At 39.3% G+C, this 22,369-nt stretch overlaps 1 protein-coding gene across 1 annotated transcript; it reads left to right on the forward strand.

The window, feature by feature from the left end:
* Nucleotides 1–1,756: 1,756 nt before the first annotated feature.
* CHP1 (calcineurin like EF-hand protein 1) lies at nt 1,757–21,419 on the forward strand. Its single transcript, XM_030274318.4, has 7 exons — nt 1,757–2,012; nt 7,987–8,059; nt 15,028–15,108; nt 16,343–16,470; nt 17,369–17,430; nt 18,376–18,498; nt 19,805–21,419. The coding sequence occupies exons 1-7, from the start codon at nt 1,946–1,948 to the stop codon at nt 19,856–19,858; spliced, it is 588 nt and encodes a 195-aa protein (XP_030130178.1). The 5' UTR covers nt 1,757–1,945; the 3' UTR covers nt 19,859–21,419.
* Nucleotides 21,420–22,369: the final 950 nt, after the last annotated feature.

The raw sequence follows: 22,369 nt of genomic DNA on the forward strand, positions 1-22,369 counted from the left end.
CTAATGACTTAAGCATCCCATCAGAAACAAAGTCAGCATTGAACTACAGCTAATACATTTATAGACTATTAGATATAGAATAAAGCAAGTACATAAAAAAAGGCAGAATGAAGTTAATCACTTGGTAAGTCCAGTAGATGCCTTCTAGCTAGTTGTCCCTCCACACTTTGCTCCTATCCCTGAAACAAAGCAGATGCCAATAGAAATGCACAGGACCTTTATACATTAGAAATGTTTTTCTTTAATACTTCCATATTTATGCCATTAGTGAAGGAGGCTCAGATAAACAGATCATTTAATAGAGATGCTTTTGCCTGTGTGAATAAAAGTAAGACCAGATTAACATGAACTTTAAACATTTTAACTTCCCAGCACAGTCCATAAGGGAAAGTCATGCACATGTACAGCAACATACAATGAACTTGCCTTCAAGATGTAAACAGGGGGCACTCTTATCTCAGCTGAATACCTTTGGAGGAGTTACTTTCATTAGCAGTCTCATTGGACATTAACCATTGTTATTTAACCAGTAAGCTTTAATGCAATACAGTCCCAAGACCTTCCCAAAATGAGCTGATGTTATTATTATTTCATTTATAGATAACTGGGGAACAAAAGCTGTGTGATCTAGACACCATTCTAATTCCTGCCGATTTTAGGAGGAAAAAATAAAACTGAATAATTCAGATGTGACCCAAAAAGGATTTAAAATGCTGAACTATTGGTGGGCATGACCCCCCTGCCCCAAAATGCAATAAGCAAAGCCTCACCATTGACTAATCCATGACCAAAAATTATCGTTAATCCTGGAGTGCTTCTGCCAGTTTCCAAGTTCTTCACTGACATGAAGGAGGGGAAAAAAATAAGAGACATACATCAGGTTCCACTCTTTGGGGTAAAAGCTTATCATTACCACTGACCTGCTGGAAAGTAGCTCTGCAGAGAAAGACCTGAGGGTCCTGTTGGACAACATGCTATGAGCCAGCAATGCCCTCATGGCCAAGAAGGCCAATGGTGTCCTGTGCACTAGGAAGAGCACTGCCAGCAGATCGAGGGGATTGATTCTGCTCCTCTACTCAGCCCTGGTGTGACTGCATTAGAAGTGGTGTGTTCAGTTTTTGGCTCCTCAGTACAAGAGAGAAGTGGAGCTCCCGCAGCAACCAGTGGAGTGCAATGAGGATCAATGGTCAACTGGAGCTTCTCTCTTATGAGCAAAGGCTGAGGGAGCTGGGCCTCGAGAAGAGATGATTGAGTGTGGACTTCTTCGATGTCTATCAGTAGCTGAAGGGAAGGTGTCAGAGGATGGAGCCAAGCTCTCCTCAGTGGTGCTAAGCAACAGGACAAGAGGCAATGGGCAGAAATGGATGCACAGATGTCCCACCTAAACATGAGGAAAAACTCTATTGTGCGGGTGACCATGCACTGGAACAGGTTGCCCATAGAGGCTGTGGAGTCTCCCTCACTGGAGATACTTAAGAATCATCTGGATGGGATCCTGTGCCAAGTGCTGCTTGAGCAGGGAGCTTGGACCAGCTGACCCACTTCGGTCCCTTCCAACCTCACCCATATCTGTGATTCTGCGATTTGCAAAACAAAGCAAGACCGCAAACCGGGTGCCGCTAGCTACTTGGGAAGGAAACACCACCGCAGGTACTTGAGGCGGCCACTCTCCCGCCGCGTACAGGAGCTTTCCCAGAGCTTTCCACACGCGTGCGCGGGGCCCGTGGGCGGCCGCCGGGCGTGTGAGGGGCGGGCGGGGCCGGGCGGAGTGGAGGCGGCGGGCGGGGCCGCGGCAGTCGGTGCGCGCTCGCCTTCCGCCTCAGAGCAGAGGCGGCCGCGGTCGGGCCTGTGCCGGGGCGGCTGTAGCGCCGCCGTCGCTGCTGTTCGGCTGCGTAACTCTTCCCCCGGCCCCTCCCTTCCTTTCCCCTCGGGCCCAGCCGCGGCGATGGGTTCCCGGGCGTCCACTCTGCTGCGGGACGAGGAGATCGAGGAGATCAAGAAGGAGACGGGCTGTGAGTGCGGGGCCTGAGTGCGGCGGGGCGGGGCGGGGCGGGAGGTAGCGCGGGGCCGCTCGCAGCCCCTCGGCCGGGCAGGCCCTGCCCCGCGCCGCCGCGGCGATCGCGCCGGGGCAGAGCCCGCTCCCCGCCGCCCGCAGCCCCGGGGCCGGGCACGGCTGGCAGGCCCGCGGAAGCCTGAGAAGCGCCTCCCGCTTCACCCCCACCGCTGCTGCCGGTAGCAGCTGCGGGATCCCAGTGGGATAGAAGGGAAGCAGCGCTTTTGTTGTGTGCAGTATTGTATTCGTCAGAGAAACTCCTTGGGTTTTGAGGAGTTGTCCGTCTCGATGCCTGGTGCTGGAGTTTCTCTCAGGTTTTAACCCAAAGAAACTGTCGTTGGATAGTAATTTTTTTTTCCAAAGTGTTATTTGTTTCATGGGCTAGTGCTGAAGTTGCCGTAAGGATATTCAGAATGAATGCTGTGTGACATTTAAACCGTAAAGGAAGTAATGTAACTCACGAGAGATAAGTGTTATTAACTAAAAAGAAGTGAAAATTCCTGTACTAGTCAGCAACAGGGAGAGCATTATTTAAGCTGGACTCTAATATTTAGATACTTTACCCTACAGTATTTGATCAAGTTGTTCTGCATAAACATAAAGTACCTTAGAGAAGGTGAAACTCCAGTGTTGTTAATTTGCCTGATAGAATGATTGCCTGAGAGTTCCAGCAAACGATAATAAATGATTTAGTTCCACTAAATTATAATAAATGGAGGATGCCTTTCTAACTATCTGGGGAGCAGAGGTCATCACATCACTGTTATCACTTAGCTGTTTGTTTCCCCAGGAAACTTCTCAGGTTAACATGCCATGCCCAGCTGACAATTTTTCTTCTGAATATACCTTCTGATCTATTCTTTCTACTTGAAAATGCTTTCTTCAGTTTTCTTTCCAATATACATGGTATCATGTATTCTTCTTAAGTGTTAGTTTATTTGTGTCAGGAAAATGAGTGGCTACAGAAAAGGAGTAGAAGATTAAGACATCACTGGAACTAGTGTAGTGGCAGGCTGAGTGAGTTAATATAGTTTCCATGATCCTTTTTCCATCTGTCATGAAATGTGGTGATAAACAAATAGGAATGTCTGTTCATCCAGCAATAACTTTCTATTGTTTTTTCTTTTTAATCACAAAGATCATGGAGTAAAGGTAGCATCTTCTCTTTTATAAAGATGCTTCAAAATCCAAACCCCAAATCTGGAATATTTTTCCAGAAGGCTTTACATTTTTCCTCATGCTACTACTTGATTTATTGTCTGTGGTGTTTTATTCCTTAATGTTTACTTACGTGATAGTTAAATAAATACCATTAAGATGGCTATATAGGCATTATATGCAATAAATCCACTTGACTCTAGTTAGCCTCTAAATGCTTTTCTTGTATCATCAGAGGATGAGCAAAGTTGTGACTGGTGGGTTTCAGCTTTGTGACCTGATGTCTGTTCATTTTCCCGTGTTTTTATCTAGTAAATTTTATAATTAATACCACTTTAACCAACCATTGCTCTCTGACTCATGCTTGCTTGTAAGTAATCACAGTGTGTCTCATTGATTTTATCAATAATTTTCTTCTCCCCAGTCTGTAACTGCAGTTTAGGAATGTGATTTTTCTCTGCTTTTTGTGCTTCTCTAGGTAGATGGAAAATTCCACCAAGCTGTTAGCACAGTTATACACTTCATATAGGTGAAAATATTTATACAGGGTGGTGAAAAAACCCAAATAAACACTGGTTATCTAGATCAAAGGTCACAGGCAGATTGCTAAGGTAGTGTTACTGAACAGACTTCTGTGGTCTGTTGGAAACTTGATGCTGATGGTACTTCAGCTACTGAAGAGTTTGAGAAAGGGACTTCATAGACATAAAAAAATATGTCAGCATTACAAGTCCATCTTGAACTGTTTTCTACAGTTCATTTGGGGTAGGTGTGAAGCACTGAGTAGAACACTTAACCAATTTGATTGAGTTCAACTGTGGAATTATGTAACTTCTGCTCAATTTCATGTAACACAAAACTGAATAGCTAATGATCCTGGCATGAGTGAGAAGCTGTATGTTAGTGTTCTTCAGCAGAACAGACATAAAGAACGTGTCTTTTATGGCACTAGAAGCATAGTCTTTGAAAAGCTATGCAATGACACAATCTGTTGAATGAAATCTGCTTGGATTCAAATTCTGTTTTTGTTTTGTGGTAGTGAAAAGCACTTTGTCGCATAAGTTCAGAGTCACGTGCAAAGGTAATGCATGAGGTTCTCAGCAGCAGGTGCGAAGCCTGAAGTTAACAGTCCTAAATCTCACATGATGTTATCTGGAAATCGTTTGCTTTGCATATAAACATTTTGAAATCTGAGCATGAAAACACCTTGAAGTCATCCTAATTGCTTTCATATTTCAGTAACAACTATAAAAAAATATGAGAGGCCCAAGATGTTGCTTGTCTGTATTCTCTTGCAAGCTTTCGGAAAGCTGTTGGAATGTAACAGTATTCAAATTATTTGGTTCACACCCTTTTTTTCCATGCTTTGAAGCCCTGTACCTAAGGATTAATAATAAATTAATGCTTATACATTAATTTAGGAGAAAAAAATGTTTGCTTAGTAGCAGATAATAGATTTTTCTAATGGAGATTTATATATTTTTCTAAGCATACAAATAGTTTTATATGAGTTTATGCTACTGTTGTAGACAAGAATGTCTAATTGCTAAAAACTTTACAGTGGTTTAACATAAGTGAAATAGAGAGAGCAACTCCTAATTTAGAGGTCTTGACCCAGAATTTTTAGGAGAATCTTAGTGGGGTAGCAGTATAGATAAAATGATGTTTCAGCTAATTTTAAGCCTTAACCTTAGATTTTCAAGAAGCAGTCATAAAGTGCAGATCTTAATTCTCCTAGGTATTCTGGAGAATCTTTATTTTTGCTTACAAATGCACTGTAAAGTGTCCAGTGACACAGCTTTTGTGAGGGATGAGAGCCAAAAGGAAATTACGACAGAAGACTGGTGAACCTGAATCATCCTCCTTTTTCACAGAGCTATGATATGCTTTTTGTCTAGTGTGACGTTAATGAAAATATCACTTCTCCTGTCAACAGCTATGTACTATTTCTTACATACTAGCTGTTACAGAGATGTTCCAAAAGTGTAGATGCTGACATCAGTTTGGGAATGGTAGCTGAGTAGAATTCTCATCACCTTTGTTTACAGGGAGGAGTGGGAGTATGGGGCTTCTAATAGGAGATCTAACTCCATCCTTCTTTTTTTCACCATCAGTTGTTGTTATGGTATCTAAAACATTACATCAGAAATGGAGAAGGTTGAAGTCTTTAGGGTACTGCTACTTGTTTTTTCTGTGTGTTGCTTAACTTCAAAGTGAGCAAGCTGCCCGGTCTGATTGTAGAGAAGTTGCCTTAGGTGAAACTGAGCAAATTGCCCAATCCTATGCAAAGAATGCAAGTTGCTGAGGAGACAAGAAGGCTGAGGAGGGGAGAGTGTTTGAAAACCCAGTTGCTAGCAGGTCATGCTAAAGGAGAGAACTGTTGAACCTAAACAAATAGCCTCGAGAAAGAAAGAACAAACCTGAAAAAAGAAATTTGCCTCACTTGTTACAGATCAAACCACTACTGTGCAACTTCTTCCCAAATACGTTTGAGTAAGTAAGAGAAGCATTGTGCATGTCCTGGTGAAGGCTTTTTAAACTACTAAATCTGAAAATTACAGTAAGTCCTAGTTTAACATTGCAGACAATCACACCTTTACTTAGTAAACATTAACATTCAATTCAGCCTTATTTCATGTGTTTATTAACTTCATCCGAAAAGCCAGGATCTCCTGTAGGGCCTTGTGGTTTAACCTCAGCTGACAACTAAGTACCACACAGATGCTTGCCTACTCCCTGTCAGGGTGGGGGGAGAAGCTGGGGGAGAGGGGAGGTAAAACCCATGGGTTGAGATAAGATGTTTGATAATTGAAATCAAGTAAAATATAATAATAATTTAAAAAATGGTATTAATATCAATGATAATACTAATTGTAATGAAAGAGAACTAAACCCAAGAAAGACAAGAGAAGCACAGTACAACTGCTCACCTTCTGTTGAGCAATGCCCAGCTTGTCCCCAAACTGTGATTGGCCCCTCCTGGCCAATTCCCTCCAGAATTGTATACGCTGGACATGATGTTCTGTGGTACAGAAGATCCCTTTGGCCAGTTCAGAGCAGCTGTTCTGGCTGTGCTCCCTCTCAGCTTTTTGTGCTCCTCTTCACTGGCAGAGCCTGGGAAACTGAGAAGTCCTTGGCTTAGGGTAAGCACTACTTAGCAACAGCCAAAACAACAGCGTGTTGTCACTGTTATTCTCCTGTGAAATCCAGAAACCACAGCAGTGCACCAGTTACTAAGAAGAAAATGAACTTTGTCCCAGCTGAAACCAGGACAAGTGTTCTTTCAGTGTTAAAGGAATTGCTATTCTGTATAAGTTTATCCCACTCACATCACTAGAGGTCTAGTTGTCTGGTATCTTGGGTTTTCTAGTACCTTGGTAATGTTGACACAGTTATGCTGAACTTAATATTGCCTTTGTAATTTATGTTTCAAACTGCAAATTTAAAGTCTGAAATAACTTTCTGCTTGCTTTGTATCCCAACTCCTTCTCAAATTTCTTTAGAAATAGGGTTTTTAATTTGTAATTCCATGTCCTAGAAGCCTGGAAATTAATTTGTGAGCAATTGGCTCCTGGGTTGGGTGCAAAGGGTTACAGCAAATGGGGTAACATCAGGTGAGTGACCAGTCATTAAGAGGGTTCTGCAGGGCTCCATTTCAGGGATAGTTCTCTCTTAACATCTTTGTAAACAACTTGGATGCAGGACTCAAAGGCATACTAGGCATACTATACACATTTGCCAGTGTCACTAAATTAGGAGGAGCTGTTGACTCCCTCGAAGGCAGAGAGATCTTAACAGAGGGCTGGGCACCAAAGTATTGCTGGTTTAATGCAGGATCTAAAAAATACTATTGAATCTATCTTTGGCTCCAAGTTCTGGAACAGAGCCTTCCTCATCTCTGCTCTCTTGTGAGCAGTGATAGGACCTGAGGGAAAAGCATGAAGCTGTGACAGGGAAGGCTTAGGTTGGACATTAGGTCAAGGTTCTTCACCCAGAGAGTGAATGGGCACTGGAACAGGCTCCCCAGGGAAGTGGGGAGCACCAGCCTGACAGAGTTAATGAAATGTTTGGACAATGCTCTCAGGCATATGGTGAAATTCTTGGGGATGGTGCTGTGCAGGGCCAGGAGCTGGACTCCAATGATCCTTCTGGGTCCCTTCCAAGTCAGGTTATTCTCTTATCTATGAACTCTTCAGATTTCAGCAGTCTTGTAAAGGAAGAAAAGTAAAATAAAAATTAAAGCCTCTCTGACCACTTTCCAGACAGAAAAACTGAGTTCACTTTCTGTCTTTAGGTGGAGAAAAGACAATGGGAGTAGAGATAAGCAAAAGAGAAGGGAAGATACTATAGCAGGGGTCTTTAGTGTCATGAGTGATACAGAGGTCATCAGTGTAGGCTGTGTCCAGATTATTTCCAGCTGTAAAGGAATTAAAGGAAATAAAGTGGAACTGTGAATCAAATATTTTTATTTTTAATTGACATTTACGTAATCAGATAATGAAAAATTGTTAAAGATAAAAAATAGAAATGCATAGAAGACAAAGTTATATTTTTGAAGAATTAGCTAATTTATAGATTCTTGAATATTAAGCTGTGATTTATAGCTTACAAAGTCCCTAAATGCTCCTTGTCATGTGCATTCAATGTAACTGGTTCTATGTGAATTCTTTTTTGCATACAGCTTCTGGCAACTGTGCAGTTCAGTGTAATGAGGTCTTCTCCTATGAGGAATCATTGACATGCTAATTTGTCATCTTCTTTCTTTTCTTCTTCAGTCTCCCACAGTCAAATCACCCGTCTGTACAGTCGCTTCACCAGTCTGGACAAAGGAGAAAATGGCACTCTTAGGTGGGTAATTCAGCTGTACTTGCATTGGAACATCTGTATTGGTGGCTTGCTGTTGCAGGATGTCTGTGTGTTTTTCTCATTGATAGATCACTGAGGCTATTGTAACAAGTTCTTTCATATCTCCTGTCTACCTGAAAGGTTTAATTGTTGAGCTGAGGTGCTCTAGCTACCAACTATCTTTACTGTAGTGTTGAAGGTTTGTAGTAGTTAACAGAAGAGAGTTCAGATTTGTGAAACAAAATGTTCAGAATTGTGAAACAACGCTTTTAGATGGGTATTTCTTACCTTTCTTTAAATGTTTCTTCTAATGTTTAATATGAGAATGGTTCTGTTGTGTCATTTTTATCCTGACTTTCATAAGAAAAAATAGCTATACTTACTTGTTTCTAATATCCAGTGTCTTTAAACAGTTCTTGGATCTGCAATGCATTTACTATATGTAACTTTGCAGCTCTTGTTGGACACCCATATCTATTAGTATACTCAAAATTAAAAAAAGAGCTGGAACCAAGTCACTGTTACTAAATAAGCATTGTGTTATTTAAAGTGGTAGTGCAGGACATTCTAAGATCTTTAATATTTGTTTCCTATCTACAATTTGAAAGCTACATAAGTAAACTAGTTTCTTACAGCTTAGTCAATTAAATAAAGATGAGTCTTTAACTTTATCTGCAAAACATTTTTCATTTTGATGGACCAAGTCTGCTGAATAGAGTATTCTCAACCAGAAGGTAAACTGTGAGATGATGGCCTGTGAAAATATATCTCTGCCTGCTGTCATTCTGTAGCCTTCCCTGCTCTTGTGGATTTTGTTTCACCATATAGCCACAGTGCACACAAAAGCTGGAGAAGAATGCAGGAGAGAGCAGGAAGGGGACAGAGACATTATTGTAGCATAACATGAGACCTGGCTCTTACAGAGTTAACTTCTTTCATAGCAGCTCTATGCCAGTCAGATTCAGGGATTCATGCATCACCTGCAGTTTTGTATGTGATCTTGTAAAATATGACTGCAGGATGCACTATAAACCCAGAAAAGCTATAGGCCTGCCTATAAACCAGCCTAACTGTAATGCTGGAATCACCTCTTAAAAGATCAAAGTGGCAAGTGTAAGATACATGGGCCTTGGCAGTACTTCAGGCTCACTGCAGTTTCCTTTCCTGAAGGAAATGCGCAGTTCCTTCTAGTGCAACAAATTGCTGACTTCTCAGCATTTAAGTAATTAGATGTGGAATTGCATGGTAAACAGGACTACAGAGTGAATATTTTGGGTTAAAAATACTCTCCCTCCCTGTTTGCCTTGTGTAGGTTTTGAGGCTGATTGACTCCAGTGATTTGGACTATGGCTGTACTGTAAATTTCTAGACTTGCATAGCTGAAGGGATGACTAAATGGATTATGCATGTAAAAAATTGTCTTGGGATGGGATATGCAGGAACTTCCAAAAGCCCATTCTGACACTAAAACCAATGCATTATATAAATTGTAGCATTGGCAATTCTGATGTAGACATGAACTGATGAGACTATGGATAAGTTGATACTCCTTATGTTTAAAATTGTTTGGAAAAGAACATTAACAGTCTGTTCAAACTTTATAGGTGAGTTTAATATTCATGGATGAATAAAGGTTATGGTTACTGGATTAGTCTAGCACAATTTGAACCTAGGACATTCTCTTCGTCAACTCTTCCATGTTCTCCTCCAACACTAAATTCTCTTACTGAATCCATAAGGTTTGTATAAATGTCAAAGTGATTGTACTCAGTTTATGCAAGAGGAGTAATTGATTAAATATGCTATGAATGTCTGTTGCACAATGCTTAGTTTCACAGTATTATGCATCAGGAGGAGGTAGACTTCCATTGTTGATGATCATGTGGTACTTAGGAAAGGAAGTGGAGGTTGTTTGGGAAATCCCAGCAACTGTGCATATTATGATCCCTTAACTTGCAGTCTTGGCCCCTAAGTATAGCCCACTCTCAAACATGTCTGACTTGAGTGGCATTCAATATTTTAAACTTGTTCTGGTACCCACAAAATGCAGACACTATTAAGTTTAAGTAATGGAAAACTACTTCCTGTAGATTGAGAGAGTAAGAACTACAGCTTGGAAGGTCACAGGTGTTGGTTTCTGAGATACAGATCAAAGAGAACGTACTGCTTTAAGACAAGTAAGAAGTTATCACTTGCTTACTGCCACCAGTTTAGAGGGTATGTCTTCTGTTTGTTTCCTGTGAGCAAGATTTATTGTTTCCGTAAGGATGACTTACACCTTTGACTTACAAGTCAAACATGACAAAATCACTCATGTGACCATGATTAGGAAAAGAAATGTCAGGTAGTTCTTCATGGCATGAAATAAAGCTTTAAATGTGTATCACCCTTCTGAAGAAGGGCGAAGTAAAGAACACTTTGTACAGAAAATCTGGCAGATGGTGATTAATCCTGGTAGTTCTGGAACTGCAATCAAAAGCAGAAATCTTTCATAGCCAGATGTTTCTATCCAGTGTACCTATGTGCAATTTCAAGGCACTTTGTTTTCAAAGAGTTACAAAAATGAAATATTAGAGATGGTTATTGATAAAGACAAAGCTTGGTCTTCAAAAAGTTTTTTGTTTTTGCTTCTTTTTTTCCCCCTCTCACGTATTTATTCTCTAAGTGACTATAGCTGTTTTTACATGTAAAGGTAAAAATGTCAACTTTACCTTCACTTTTCTTTAAAAGTGTAGAAAAATTTTATATTTTTCCTTAGCTTCACTTTTTCTAAATGAGTAAGTTCTCTGACTTCCACCATCTGAACAAAACCATGTTGGAAAAGCGGAACAAAACTGTTCTTGAAAATTCTTTTGTCACTTTTGATTTCAATATTGTGACATACTGAGTTGCCAAAACAAAAGATTGATACCCTTGGTTGTCCATTGCTACATCTAAATTGTGAAATCTGGAACATACTTGTTCTGTCTACATCCTAACTATAGTGCTGGAGGAAAAGAGTGCATGTTTCCTTACGTGCTGATTTCCAATATGAGGAAATAGTGTAGCATGAACAGGGTAAATATGTGATTGCTTAGTGAGTCTCCCTGCTGGGCTGGTACTGTAGTGTACACCACACAAGAATACCTTTGTTCCAAAGTTTATCTATGAGTAAGTAGCTCTAGACAGACATGTATAGAGCTATAAAAGGAGGTACTTTTGTAAACTGCAATCTTTGCATGTAACTTTTGTATGGAACCTCCCACTTAACAATAGTTTCTTGGGCACTGGGGAAAAGGCAATTTAAGCACTTTAGAAGTGGTTTTTAATGTACAGTAATTGGTATAGCCTGGTAAGCATGGAAGAATGTTCTGAAAGCTGGTAGCTACAGAGGGTAGACACACTGAGCTGTTTATGCATATCTCATGTTTATGAAAGCTGTTCACACGTGTCTTCTGGAGAACTTCAGAAAGCCTGTGATCCTGAGAGAAGGGTAACATGAGCCAGCCAGGCCATCTGTCAGTCTTTGTCAGCTGACTGAACCATCTGGGTCTGGAAAGATGTCAGGCTTGTTCTTATTAGTTCAAACGGGTACTGCAAGATTGCAAAACGTAAAAGCTAGCTCTCTGAATGTGGAATTCTTTACTTTTGCTCAAGAAAATGCAAAGCATTTTTAGCTTTATCTAAAATAGGAAAGACAGGAAGGATATGGGTTTGGATTGGAAAAGACAGGGTACAAGAATAGTCTATACTTGCATCTTCAACCACACTTATGCATGCCGCCTTTTTCTTTCCTTCCTTATTGCTCATCTAATTATCACCTTTTTGCGTACTCCTTGGCCTTACGTTTATGAACCAATTAGTGCTGTGATAGTTAAGCAACTTTTAACATTTGTGTAGAGCATGCGTAAGGATAGAGTTAGATGAGATGGATGACACGATCCTGAAGGGGGTGGGGGGCAATATTGGTATTCTTTCCCCATAACTTCTCCAGGCTTCCAGCACCTCATTGTCAGCTGTGGTGCTCTTAGATTTTTTGAAGTTTTTGAACTGCCTCAAGTTGTGAATTCAACAGAAAGCTAACTGAAGAGGGGGAAGGTAGGGAGTTTTTTATGGGCGATACATTCATTAGATCATCAAAAGGTTAAATGAATGACAAAGCTGATGTTAGCAAGGGAATGGGGAAATTGAACCTCTCCAGTAGTAAGCTCTTAAATATTTTTGACCAACTTGCATGATACACCTTATTGCTTTTAATTATTTCCCCTCTTCAAGTATTTTCTTGTTATCTGTATCCTCTGGGCATCTTTCTTCTACCAGTTCTGATGCGCATATATATGGGGTTTTTTTCGTTTCCATTATTTCCTGTCCCTCGGCTCTAGATACCCCTCCTCATCCCTGGTGTTTTTGCTAACATCTAGAAGTAACAGAAGAATGAACAACCAGAAATGGAAGGAAAAAACGGGTCTTGTAAGCTTCTTGCAGTCTTTGGGATAAGGCAGAACCACCTTTACATTAAGGATCTGCTTTGTGCCTTGGGGGGAATACTCAGCTTAGGAACACTTGTCTTCCTTAGAATCTAGAAATTCTTCGCTGCAAATTACATCTAATTGTGAATACACTGGAGTATGTATTAAATGGTTGGCCTGCATAATGTTCACATGCAATTAAAGGTTGCTTTGCCTGTTGCATTTAAGCAAAGATTTCACAAGAGCCAGGTTCATATAAAGATACCTTAGAAGAGCCTTGTTGCCCATGAACACATAAGAAGTAGAGGGTATTAAATTTCATGTAAGCACCAGCTTCAGCCAGGTGAAGTTGGTCCCTAATGACTGCAGGAAAGCTTAGCTTTATAGAGTGGAGAATAACTTACCTCACATGCATTTGCTTTTATGGCTGTTGCAGCTATTTCAGTTATAACACTCACTCAGTAATGTGCTCTTAATAAGCAAAAGTGCTCTACTGCAGCCCTGATAATGACAGGACAAATAGATTTGAAACCAGGGAATTATTTGTGGTTAATTGTTAATCTCCTGTTAGAAAACAGAATCACTGGAGGTTGAAATGCCAAGTGTCTACCCAAGCTGAATACTAGGAAGTCATGATATGCAAGTAAAAAATTCTTAAGCATTAGACTTTGCTCTACATGGAAGACAGGGCAGGTGCTGCTTTTAGGTTATAAAGTTAGCATTGACATTGAAGTTCTGCTGTAAAATATTGTTATTAGGACACAGGCTTTCCACATCACTGCATCTCCTGCTTAAATCACTAATGCATACTTTGCCCTTCAGCAATAGCTTAAAATGCAGCAGTCCTGAAGGGTCTGCTAACAAGTTGATCATGCTAAACAGATGTTAACTTTGCTTATTAAAAATAATACGGGACCTGGTCAGAGCAGAAGTTTGCTGGGATAACTTAAAAATATGGTCAGGTCACTCTGTTAGAAGATCAGACAGTTTAACCATGTTCTAACAGATGCACTGTAATTAGGACTCTTAACAGTGCTGTGGTGGTGACTGGGTGCAAAAAGTACTTCAGAATACATTTAAAACTAGAACATCTTGTTTCTCTGCCTTTCCCAAGCTAGACTGGTGATAAAGTCAGCCAATTTATTTTTTACTCTTTAATATCACAGCATTATAAAAGGCTTTTATATTTAAATAATCTCAAAATTTGGTTGTGTTTACTTTAGTAAGCCAGTTTTTTGGTTTAATATGTAATGAGTCAGACCTTGTTGCCAGTTTAGTTAGCGAGCATAGTTTTGAAAAGTTGCAAACATTCAGTCATCAAGTTTGAGACTTTGACCCCAAGTTCAAAACCAGCAGGACTGCATTTGACTTGAAGGGAACTGCTAATGTTTCTGGAGATTGGGCAGGAAATGTCAAGTTACACATCCAGACAGAATAGGGTGGGATTTTTTTACAGCTTAACTCTTTTGTTGTTTGCAATTCAAAATCTAGATGATTATGAAGTACATCTTGAACTGACTGGTAATTTGCTGTGTTCTGTTGTAAGGAAAAACAAACCAACCAAACCTGCTCACTAAGACACATATGGTGTGTTTGCCTTGGTCACATCAAAATTACCCATTTCGCTGTCACTGACAGTCTGTTAGATTGAAAGAAAAGAGAAAATACTAGTGCAATTCTAATAGGAGAATGAAGCCTGTGTTCATGTCATACTGTTCTAAATTATGTATGCAGTACAGCTCGTGATGTCTTTCAGATCAGAAGAATAACAATGTAAGCATAGCTGTGTTTATATTGTATTGTGTACATATAATCATGATCAGAAAAGAGAATGGCTGGCAAGAGCAGTGAGTATTTGCCTGTACTAGTGAAATTATATCTGGTGTACAGGTGCCTGTAAAGTGTAAAATTGCCAGTTTAAAATAGGAATACTGCTTGGTTGAAGCTAAAATAATCTGAAATTTGGCGTTTTTAATAAGATACAGATTTATTGCAGAAACAAACAAAAAAAATCTATTGGAACATACTAATGACCTATAGTATGCTTGGAGAAGTATGGTATTCTTCCAGAATCTGAAATGAGGCAGTCTGGAAAAGTAATGACAACTCATATTATTAAGTACCAAAATAATTATTTAAAAACCCCAATGAATATTTTCATCTTGGAGCCGTAATTTCTTTCAAAACAACTTCAGAAGCTTTCCTTTTCTTACATTGCAAACTAGTTGGCATCATTACAGTACGGTTTCTAGCACAAGTTATGTTATTGTCTGAGAAGTGTTATTAACATGATAAATGAGCACTGCTAGTTTGTAATGCCATACAGATTTGACATTGTTTTTTGCTTTATTTTGTGTCATTAGTCATAAAGAAAACATGATTTAAAAAGTTGCATTTTCAAAATCACTAAATGTCTTGCTGCAGAAATAGGATTCCACTGATGTTTTACTGTGAATTTTTTTTAAGCAACTTTTTATCTGACTTCAGCTTTATGCTGACTGGTTGTGTTCTTGCTTTCCTTAGCCGTGAAGACTTCCAGCGGATTCCAGAGCTTGCCATCAATCCACTCGGAGACAGAATTATCAACGCCTTCTTTCCAGAAGGGTGAGTTTCAACAAACTGAATTTATGAGCAGAAGTTCGTCAGAAGTTTTTATAGGAGTGAAATGCTGATAATTAAAGCACAGAATTTGAATTAACTAGTAACTAAACACTTCAAACTTGCCATGCAGTATGTGTGGGTACATAATTTCCTCAGCATATTTTAATTCTCTTAAGGAGAAATACTTTACGGCTTTACAAGACTTTTTTTGCTTTATTTATTGACAAGCTCAGGCTTCTGCCACAGTTTTCCACTCTTCTTCCTAAACTACTGAACACTTACGAAGAAATTCCCAGCTGTGTATAGACTTTGGTTCTTAAAGCAAACTTGTATCAACACTATTCTGTGTTAAGTAGCATTACAATCAACTAATTTGGTCTTACTATATCTGATATAGTAAGTGTACCATTGTTATTAGATTGGCTTCTTTGGTTGCTTGATTTTAGGTTTTTATTACATTTAAGATATAGTTTATGACACTTCTAACACAAATCCAAAGAGATGATCAAATTTTCAGTATTGTCTCTCTTCATTATACCCCTTTGGATTGTTCTATGGAATCTCTTGAACACAGTTGCTGTTACGGATTGATGAAGGTTGGATTGTCTAATCAAGTCATAATATCAGCTGAAACGAGGCAGGGTTTACTGAATAGAAAGCAGGCATCTTGGGAAGTACTTACATAGCTGGTTCCCACAGAAACTAGAGAACTCTTTGTCAGAAAGCAGTGAGCAATGACAGCCCCACAGGCAGGGGCCAAGGGTGACAGCGAAGCTGGAAGGGGTGATGTACTGGCTGAAGAGGGGCACACACCTGAGCACAAAAAGCAGAGTAGGCCCAGTGACTGCAGTCAGGTCAACCAACAGTCCAGTGCTTGACAGTGCTGAAACTAGTATCAAGTCAATCCAGGGGTCCAGATCAGCAAGATACATTGCTGCATTCCGGCATAGCTGCAGCATAGCTCAGGCATGGGTTAAGGGTTTCAGCTTAAACAGATCTTGCAGGTCAAGGAAGGGGAGTCCTCAGTAAGATTTCTCACAGCTTCTGCTTTTTTACACATCATACTTCGTAACAGCACGATCCCAGCGTGCAGCAGCATAGACAGCCAAACCCTGGGGAGGTGGGAATGAAAGAGTTCATATGGTCTTGGAGCTTTGGATATTAATAGTGTTCTTTACTGAAATGAAGAGCTTGTATAAGCTATGCCAAAAACTGAGCTGCTGAAATGCTTACACAGAGAGGACCAGGTGAATTTCCGTGGATTCATGAGGACACTAGCCCACTTCCGACCCATAGAAGATAATGAAAAGAGCAAAGACCAGAATGGACCAGAACCGCTGAACAGCAGAAGTAACAAGCTCCACTGTAAGAAATATGAACCTTCCTATAGAATCAATTAGTTTTCCATCTTTTTGGTTGGGTTGGGGTTTTTTTCTCCTCTTAGGAATGGAGGAAGGGATCTCCTGCACAGGTATTTCCTGTGTATTGATCTCTTCTAATGCCTGATCTTTTAAAAAGCTTACTTGGAACCTTATCTGTTCAGAATGTCAATAACTGAGCCATTGTTATATTAGAATTTGATGGAATTAGTTGACTCTTGACTAATATATATACTTTGCAAAATGTCATATAACAGAAGTGTTTCAAAATGGTTTGTATTCAAAATTATTTCAGATTTAGAAGCCACATCCCTCATTCATACATGAATGAGCTTTTAGGCTTATTTCTCCAGTTCTTCCATATAATTCTGCTTTTATTCCCTGCCTTCAGCTGAGTACTTTCTTAAGTATTTGGATGTCTGCCTACAGTATATGAGCAGAATGCTCTTTCTTGCTAATCAAAGTTGGCAACAGTCCTCAGAGCTCTTAAAATTTCTGTTGTATCTCATCCTGAATATAGTCAAAGAGAATGAATGATAATGTAAAAATGGTTGGCTCTGAAATTTGAAGGTCTGAATGTATCTTAGTGATAATTATTCTTCCGTGACTTGAGGTTTTTAGGAAATACCCTGCAAGCAGAGTGCTTGTGAACATGAAATTTTTCCATTATTGGCAAAAATGCTATTCCTGTGTGTGGTAACAATATTTTATTGAACTGAGCATGAGTTTTGTGGTGAATTAAAATTCTAAGCTAATTCTCTTAAAATAATTTACAAGTACTTAGTTTTGTTGTTTTTCTTTTAGGTAAATCTATTGTTATGAAGAAAAATAATGGCACTTGAATGTAACGGCTCCTTCTTTCTTTCTTTCTTTCTTCCCTGTAGTTGCTTTTCGATTATATGATCTAGATAAAGATGACAAAATTTCCAGGGATGAGCTCCTCCAGGTAAATAGTAAAGGGCTGCTTTGAATGACTCAATCATGATGTTCTCTCTGACTTCATACCCACTTAGAAGAGGAGAGTTGCAACAGTTTTCTCAAAAGAACTGCAGGAGTAATGTGGTGGCATTGCTTACCTCTGCCTTAAAGCTTTACATATGGTATGGGACTTTATTTTTACTTGGTAGGCTAGGCAGATCCTGTTGCTAGTGACACCTAAATATTCAACAAATACACTAAGCCCCTTAAGAACTACCTTCCGTAACTTTCAAAGGGGCTTCTAAAAGGATTTCAAAAGGACAGTTAGGTTGTTTGCCTGATCCTCTGTGCATCCTCTGTACAGAATAAAGCTTCTTGAAATTGCAGCAAAGGTAATCAAAGTTCATCAGTTCTGCATATGTATGAAACTAGGCTTGTGCTGGGAGTAATTACATGCTACTAATCCTGGGAAGTACACATGGCAATTTGTGGTTCCTGATGTAAGAAAAAGGTTTGCTTTTGACTGGAACTGCCCTCTTCTGTCTGCTCAGAAAATGCTTTACTGAATGTGGAGGGTAATGGCAGTTGTCACTGGACCCTGTACTTTCAAGATTCCTGTAGGCATACATCTCAAACAGCAGATATTCAATCAAATGCTGGTATGTTTACTGGGGGAAAAGTAGAACCACTGGACAAAATTACTCATTCCTAGTTCCAAAAGTTTTCTCTTGCTTCTGCCTCTTCCTGCTGCCTAGTGAAAAAGCAGGATTCTTTGTCAGTGGTGGCTGCAAAAGATACCTGTATTTCCTGAAAGACTTAATGTACAAAGGACAACAGAAGTCTGGCTAGAAATTACTTCAGTAAAATTACTTCAGAAGATCTTATGTGGTGTTATTTTGACAGCACCCATAAAAAGAAAGCACTAAGAATACTTCTGTTTCTATGTCAGTGATGGTTATTTTGTATGCTACAGGTATTACGGATGATGGTTGGTGTAAATATTTCTGATGAACAGCTGGGCAGCATTGCTGACAGGACAATCCAGGAAGCTGATCAAGATGGAGATAGTGCCATCTCCTTTGCAGAATTTGTAAAGGTTTGTAAACTATGTTTTTAATGACTTAATGAAGCTGCTCAGTAATGAGCAAGTCATTCAGACAAATGCAAATGGGAACACAGAGGAAGTCATTGAAATAGCTGTGCCTGCATTTGAGCAAAGCCTTCTGCTAGCTTTTTCATCCCTTTATTAGTCATGTTTTGGTTTTTTTAAATACTGTCAGGGTGTTAATAGTTAGTCCACATGTTTCTTTATACTCTTAAATAAAGCTACTTCCCTGAATATACTGAAGAACTTTCACTTTCTGTTTTGCAACTGCTTCTTTCTACACAAGTAACCTGACTGGCACAGTTAAAACAGATTAATTCTGCTGTAATAGCACTGATCAGCTTTCACATGTAGATTTCATCTGTTAGCAACACAACTGATACTGGTATTCAGGTTCCTAGCTCTGGTACTTTGAATTACATGTTTTGATAGTCCAAAATAGGTAATAGTAGGGAGCCATTTTAGATAGTCAGTGGAGAAAGTTATCCTGTAGCAGAACAATTTCAGCTACCTAATGGGATACTATTGACAAGAGGAACTAGACTTACCTTGGAGATGACAAAAGGCAACAGAAACAAGTTGCAACATGGGAAATCGTGGTTTGCTCTAAGGAAAACTTTTTACTAAGAGGATGGTTATAGCTTCTGAAAGATGTAGGAATTCCTTCCTTGGAGATATTTAAAGCTTGACCAGGACAAAGCGCTGAGCAACCTGATTTAGCAGGTCCTGCTCTAACTAGGAATTGAGGGATTGGACTGAAAGACTTCCAGAGGTTTCTTCAAACATAAATTACTCTCATCTTGGAGCACTGAAGTCTACTGCTTGAAACAGCCTGGAGCAGAGTAATGTCTTCATGCCTCAGTGTTAATAGCAATTTAGTGAATGAACTTGCTATCCCAGTTTTACAATGATCTACATTAGTGGTGCTCTGGTCTTGATTTTGCTCTTTAGTGATTGCTTATATCCCTTTCTCTACTCCATTCTCCCTTGTGTTTCCTGGGAACACAGGAAACACAATCTAGTTTTGGAAATCCAGGCCTTTCTGTGCTGTTGGCAGACTGAAACCACATTAGTTACATTTTGATTGACAGCCTTTTTGTGGCTTTGATGGCTAAGTTCCTTCCCTTGGACTGACCTTAGCCCACAATGAGAAACAGCAGTCTCCATCTAGAAGAAGGACTGGCATGCTGAATTGAAGATATCCCATGTTCCTGCCCATTTCCCCACTACTAGAATAAGAAACCTTGTAGGAGAGATGTACAGTAACTTAAGTAGCTGTTTCTCAATTTTATTGCAGGTTTTGGAGAAGGTGGATGTAGAGCAGAAAATGAGCATTCGATTCCTTCACTGATGGATGGAGAGCCTATTCCTTTCTACTCCAACTGTGTAATGAATAGAACTTCATTTTCTCCTTAGCACAATACCCCAGAGCATTGCTACTGGTGCATATACAATACATCTCCGACCCTTCCCTGATTTGTTCTACCGATGTGAACATTCCTGTGCAACAGGAACAAAGGGAAATGGCTGCCACACAACTTGGAAAAGGAGCTTTTTTAATGCTGTCCATCCTGGGTTTTTTGCCCTTTCTCTTGTCTCCTTCTGCACTACTGTTTCAGTAAAAATGTCTCTCCTTAAACACTGCTGTTTAATCTACAAACTGATTCTTCTGAGCTCTGAATCTGAGAATGGAAAAACAGGAACATGCCACAGAAGTGCCCTCTGAAACATTTCAGAGACAAGCATCTACTCAAATACTAGGTGCATTAATAAGTATTCACTTTTGCCACATTACAGCTGCCTTTTTTTAAAAAATATTTTTGCCCCTTTCCCATTTGGCTCTTTACATGCAGACTTGTTTCTTCAGTGCTTCTAAGTCTACCTTTTACTTGAGAACTTCTCAATTTCTATAGCTTCAATGTACAGCTAGCACAAATGCATGATGACAGCTAAGAGTACTTTAAAGTACTGTGAATAGATTTTGTTCTTTGTGGAATGAATTCACAGGGGCAATAGGAGAATCTAAGGTGGGGACAGGCTGAGGTATTCTCAAAAGGAATAGGAAATCTGCACTATGTCACTTGAACTGTTCTAGTAGCAGAGGCAGAAACTTGTTTCTTTCCTTTGCATAGCTTGCAGGCTTGACAGCTGGTGGACCATGAAGTGTCTCCAGATTGTTTAAGATCCCTCCCCTCATCAGGGTGGTTTTGTTCTGAAAGTGTAAATTTGTTTACTAGAGTACAAAATGCAAGAAAACCAGTCATGCTAAAATCTGGATTTCTAATTCTGTAACTGCTCCCTGGTAATAACGTCATGAAACATGAAATTATGAAACTGATTGCATAGGATTTTTCCCCAATTATAGTGGCTTGCATAATGAGTAATTATTTATATTTTCCAGTATGAAAGTCCTAGTCTGTTATATTTGTGTTTAGGTTGGTAGCTGTATTTAAGAAAGCTCTGGCATAAGAATACGTTTGGGAAAGATAATATTATCCCAGATATTTCAGAATGTATTTCTATACAAATCTCTTTGCAAGTGTAAGATGATTAATACTATTAATGTAATGCTGATATATTGAAGAGATCAGAATCCTTGAAGGTTCTATAGTAACAATTTTCTGTGGCTAGGCTGATAGATGATTTTGTGTAGTTCAGCTGGAGCATTCCACAATCTGGGAGATACTTCCAATAAAACCAAAAAATCCTGGGAGCTTATTTATTGAAGAATCGGTGTTATAACTGCTTCTCTGTCATGTGTTAATGTTTCTATAAATACTTACCAGTCTCAAAACTACTGTTAAATGTGCATTTCCTTCTTTCTAAGTTCCTTCAATCGTCACTTTCGTTGGAAGATGCAAGTCTCTGAAGGATTTTTGATTTGTTTTAAATAAAAGAATTCAAAAGTAAAATGTTTCACTTCATAGTTTTGATTAGTGCAGCACAGTTCCAGAAGGAAATGTAAATTAAAAAACTCTACTCTGTATAAGGAAGAAACATTATACTTTTATAACTGCCTCATGTAAAATAGGAATGTAACAGTGCTAATGAAAAGTAAAAATTGCTTGTAGGCTTTGTGATTTGCATAGAAGTAGGTGTTGCTGTCTTCTGACACTATAGTTGTAGCCTACAGTTGTGCCTTATTGTCACAGTGAGACTGGCTATTGTATTTATCAATCCATAAATAAACCTTCCACTGTATAAATAAACAAAACCAGACCATCCCTCAGCTTTTCCTGTAGGGCAACCAACTGTCCTTTAATTACTGGAAAAGGTAAATACCAGTCAGAATGGTGCAAGCAGGTCTTACAGATCGGTTTCTTATAACTGAGCTTGTTGTTAGAGTATTGATAATCCTTTATTCTGCTGGCAGAAACCAGTGCAAAACATGAGCTCCGAAGTGGACAGAAGAGGACAGGCAGGGCCCATTTGTGACATATGTTCCTACAAGCTCCCGCCTCAGATGTCAGATATTTATTTTTGCTAATGTCCTTGAAGGTGAACACAAACAGTCTAACAGATATACTGCAAAAAAAAAACCCCAAAAAAACCATAACACAATCAATCAAAGAACAACCAACCATCCTGCAATAAAAAAAAAAAAAAGCAACTATCAGAATTAGCCATTAGCAGAATAAATCACATGTAAATATCTTACTCCACATTCTGAAAGCTATATATATAACATATAGTTGAAAAGGTAGTAGACAGTAAGAGGAGTTTTAAAGACCTGAGATCTTAAATTTGTTAAATTTAACTAAGCTGTACAGATACAAGCAGATTTCCACAAAAGTAGTATTTTTAGCATACCTGGTTGTTTATAGAAGTATTTTGTCTTGAGAACAGGTTATCTTGAAGGTGA

Source organism: Taeniopygia guttata, chromosome 5, assembly GCF_048771995.1.
Source record: "Taeniopygia guttata chromosome 5, bTaeGut7.mat, whole genome shotgun sequence".
Classification (NCBI taxonomy): domain Eukaryota; kingdom Metazoa; phylum Chordata; class Aves; order Passeriformes; family Estrildidae; genus Taeniopygia; species Taeniopygia guttata.

Bases quoted from the DNA above. Each gene is read 5' to 3' on its own strand.
- CHP1 (XM_030274318.4), top strand. From the start codon at position 1,946: ATGGGTTCCCGGGCGTCCACTCTGCTGCGGGACGAGGAGATCGAGGAG. The intron at 2,013-7,986 runs GTGAGTGCGGGG...TTTCTTCTTCAG, and splicing joins GATCAAGAAGGAGACGGGCT to TCTCCCACAGTCAAATCACC. The intron at 17,431-18,375 runs GTAAATAGTAAA...TGTATGCTACAG, and splicing joins CCAGGGATGAGCTCCTCCAG to GTATTACGGATGATGGTTGG.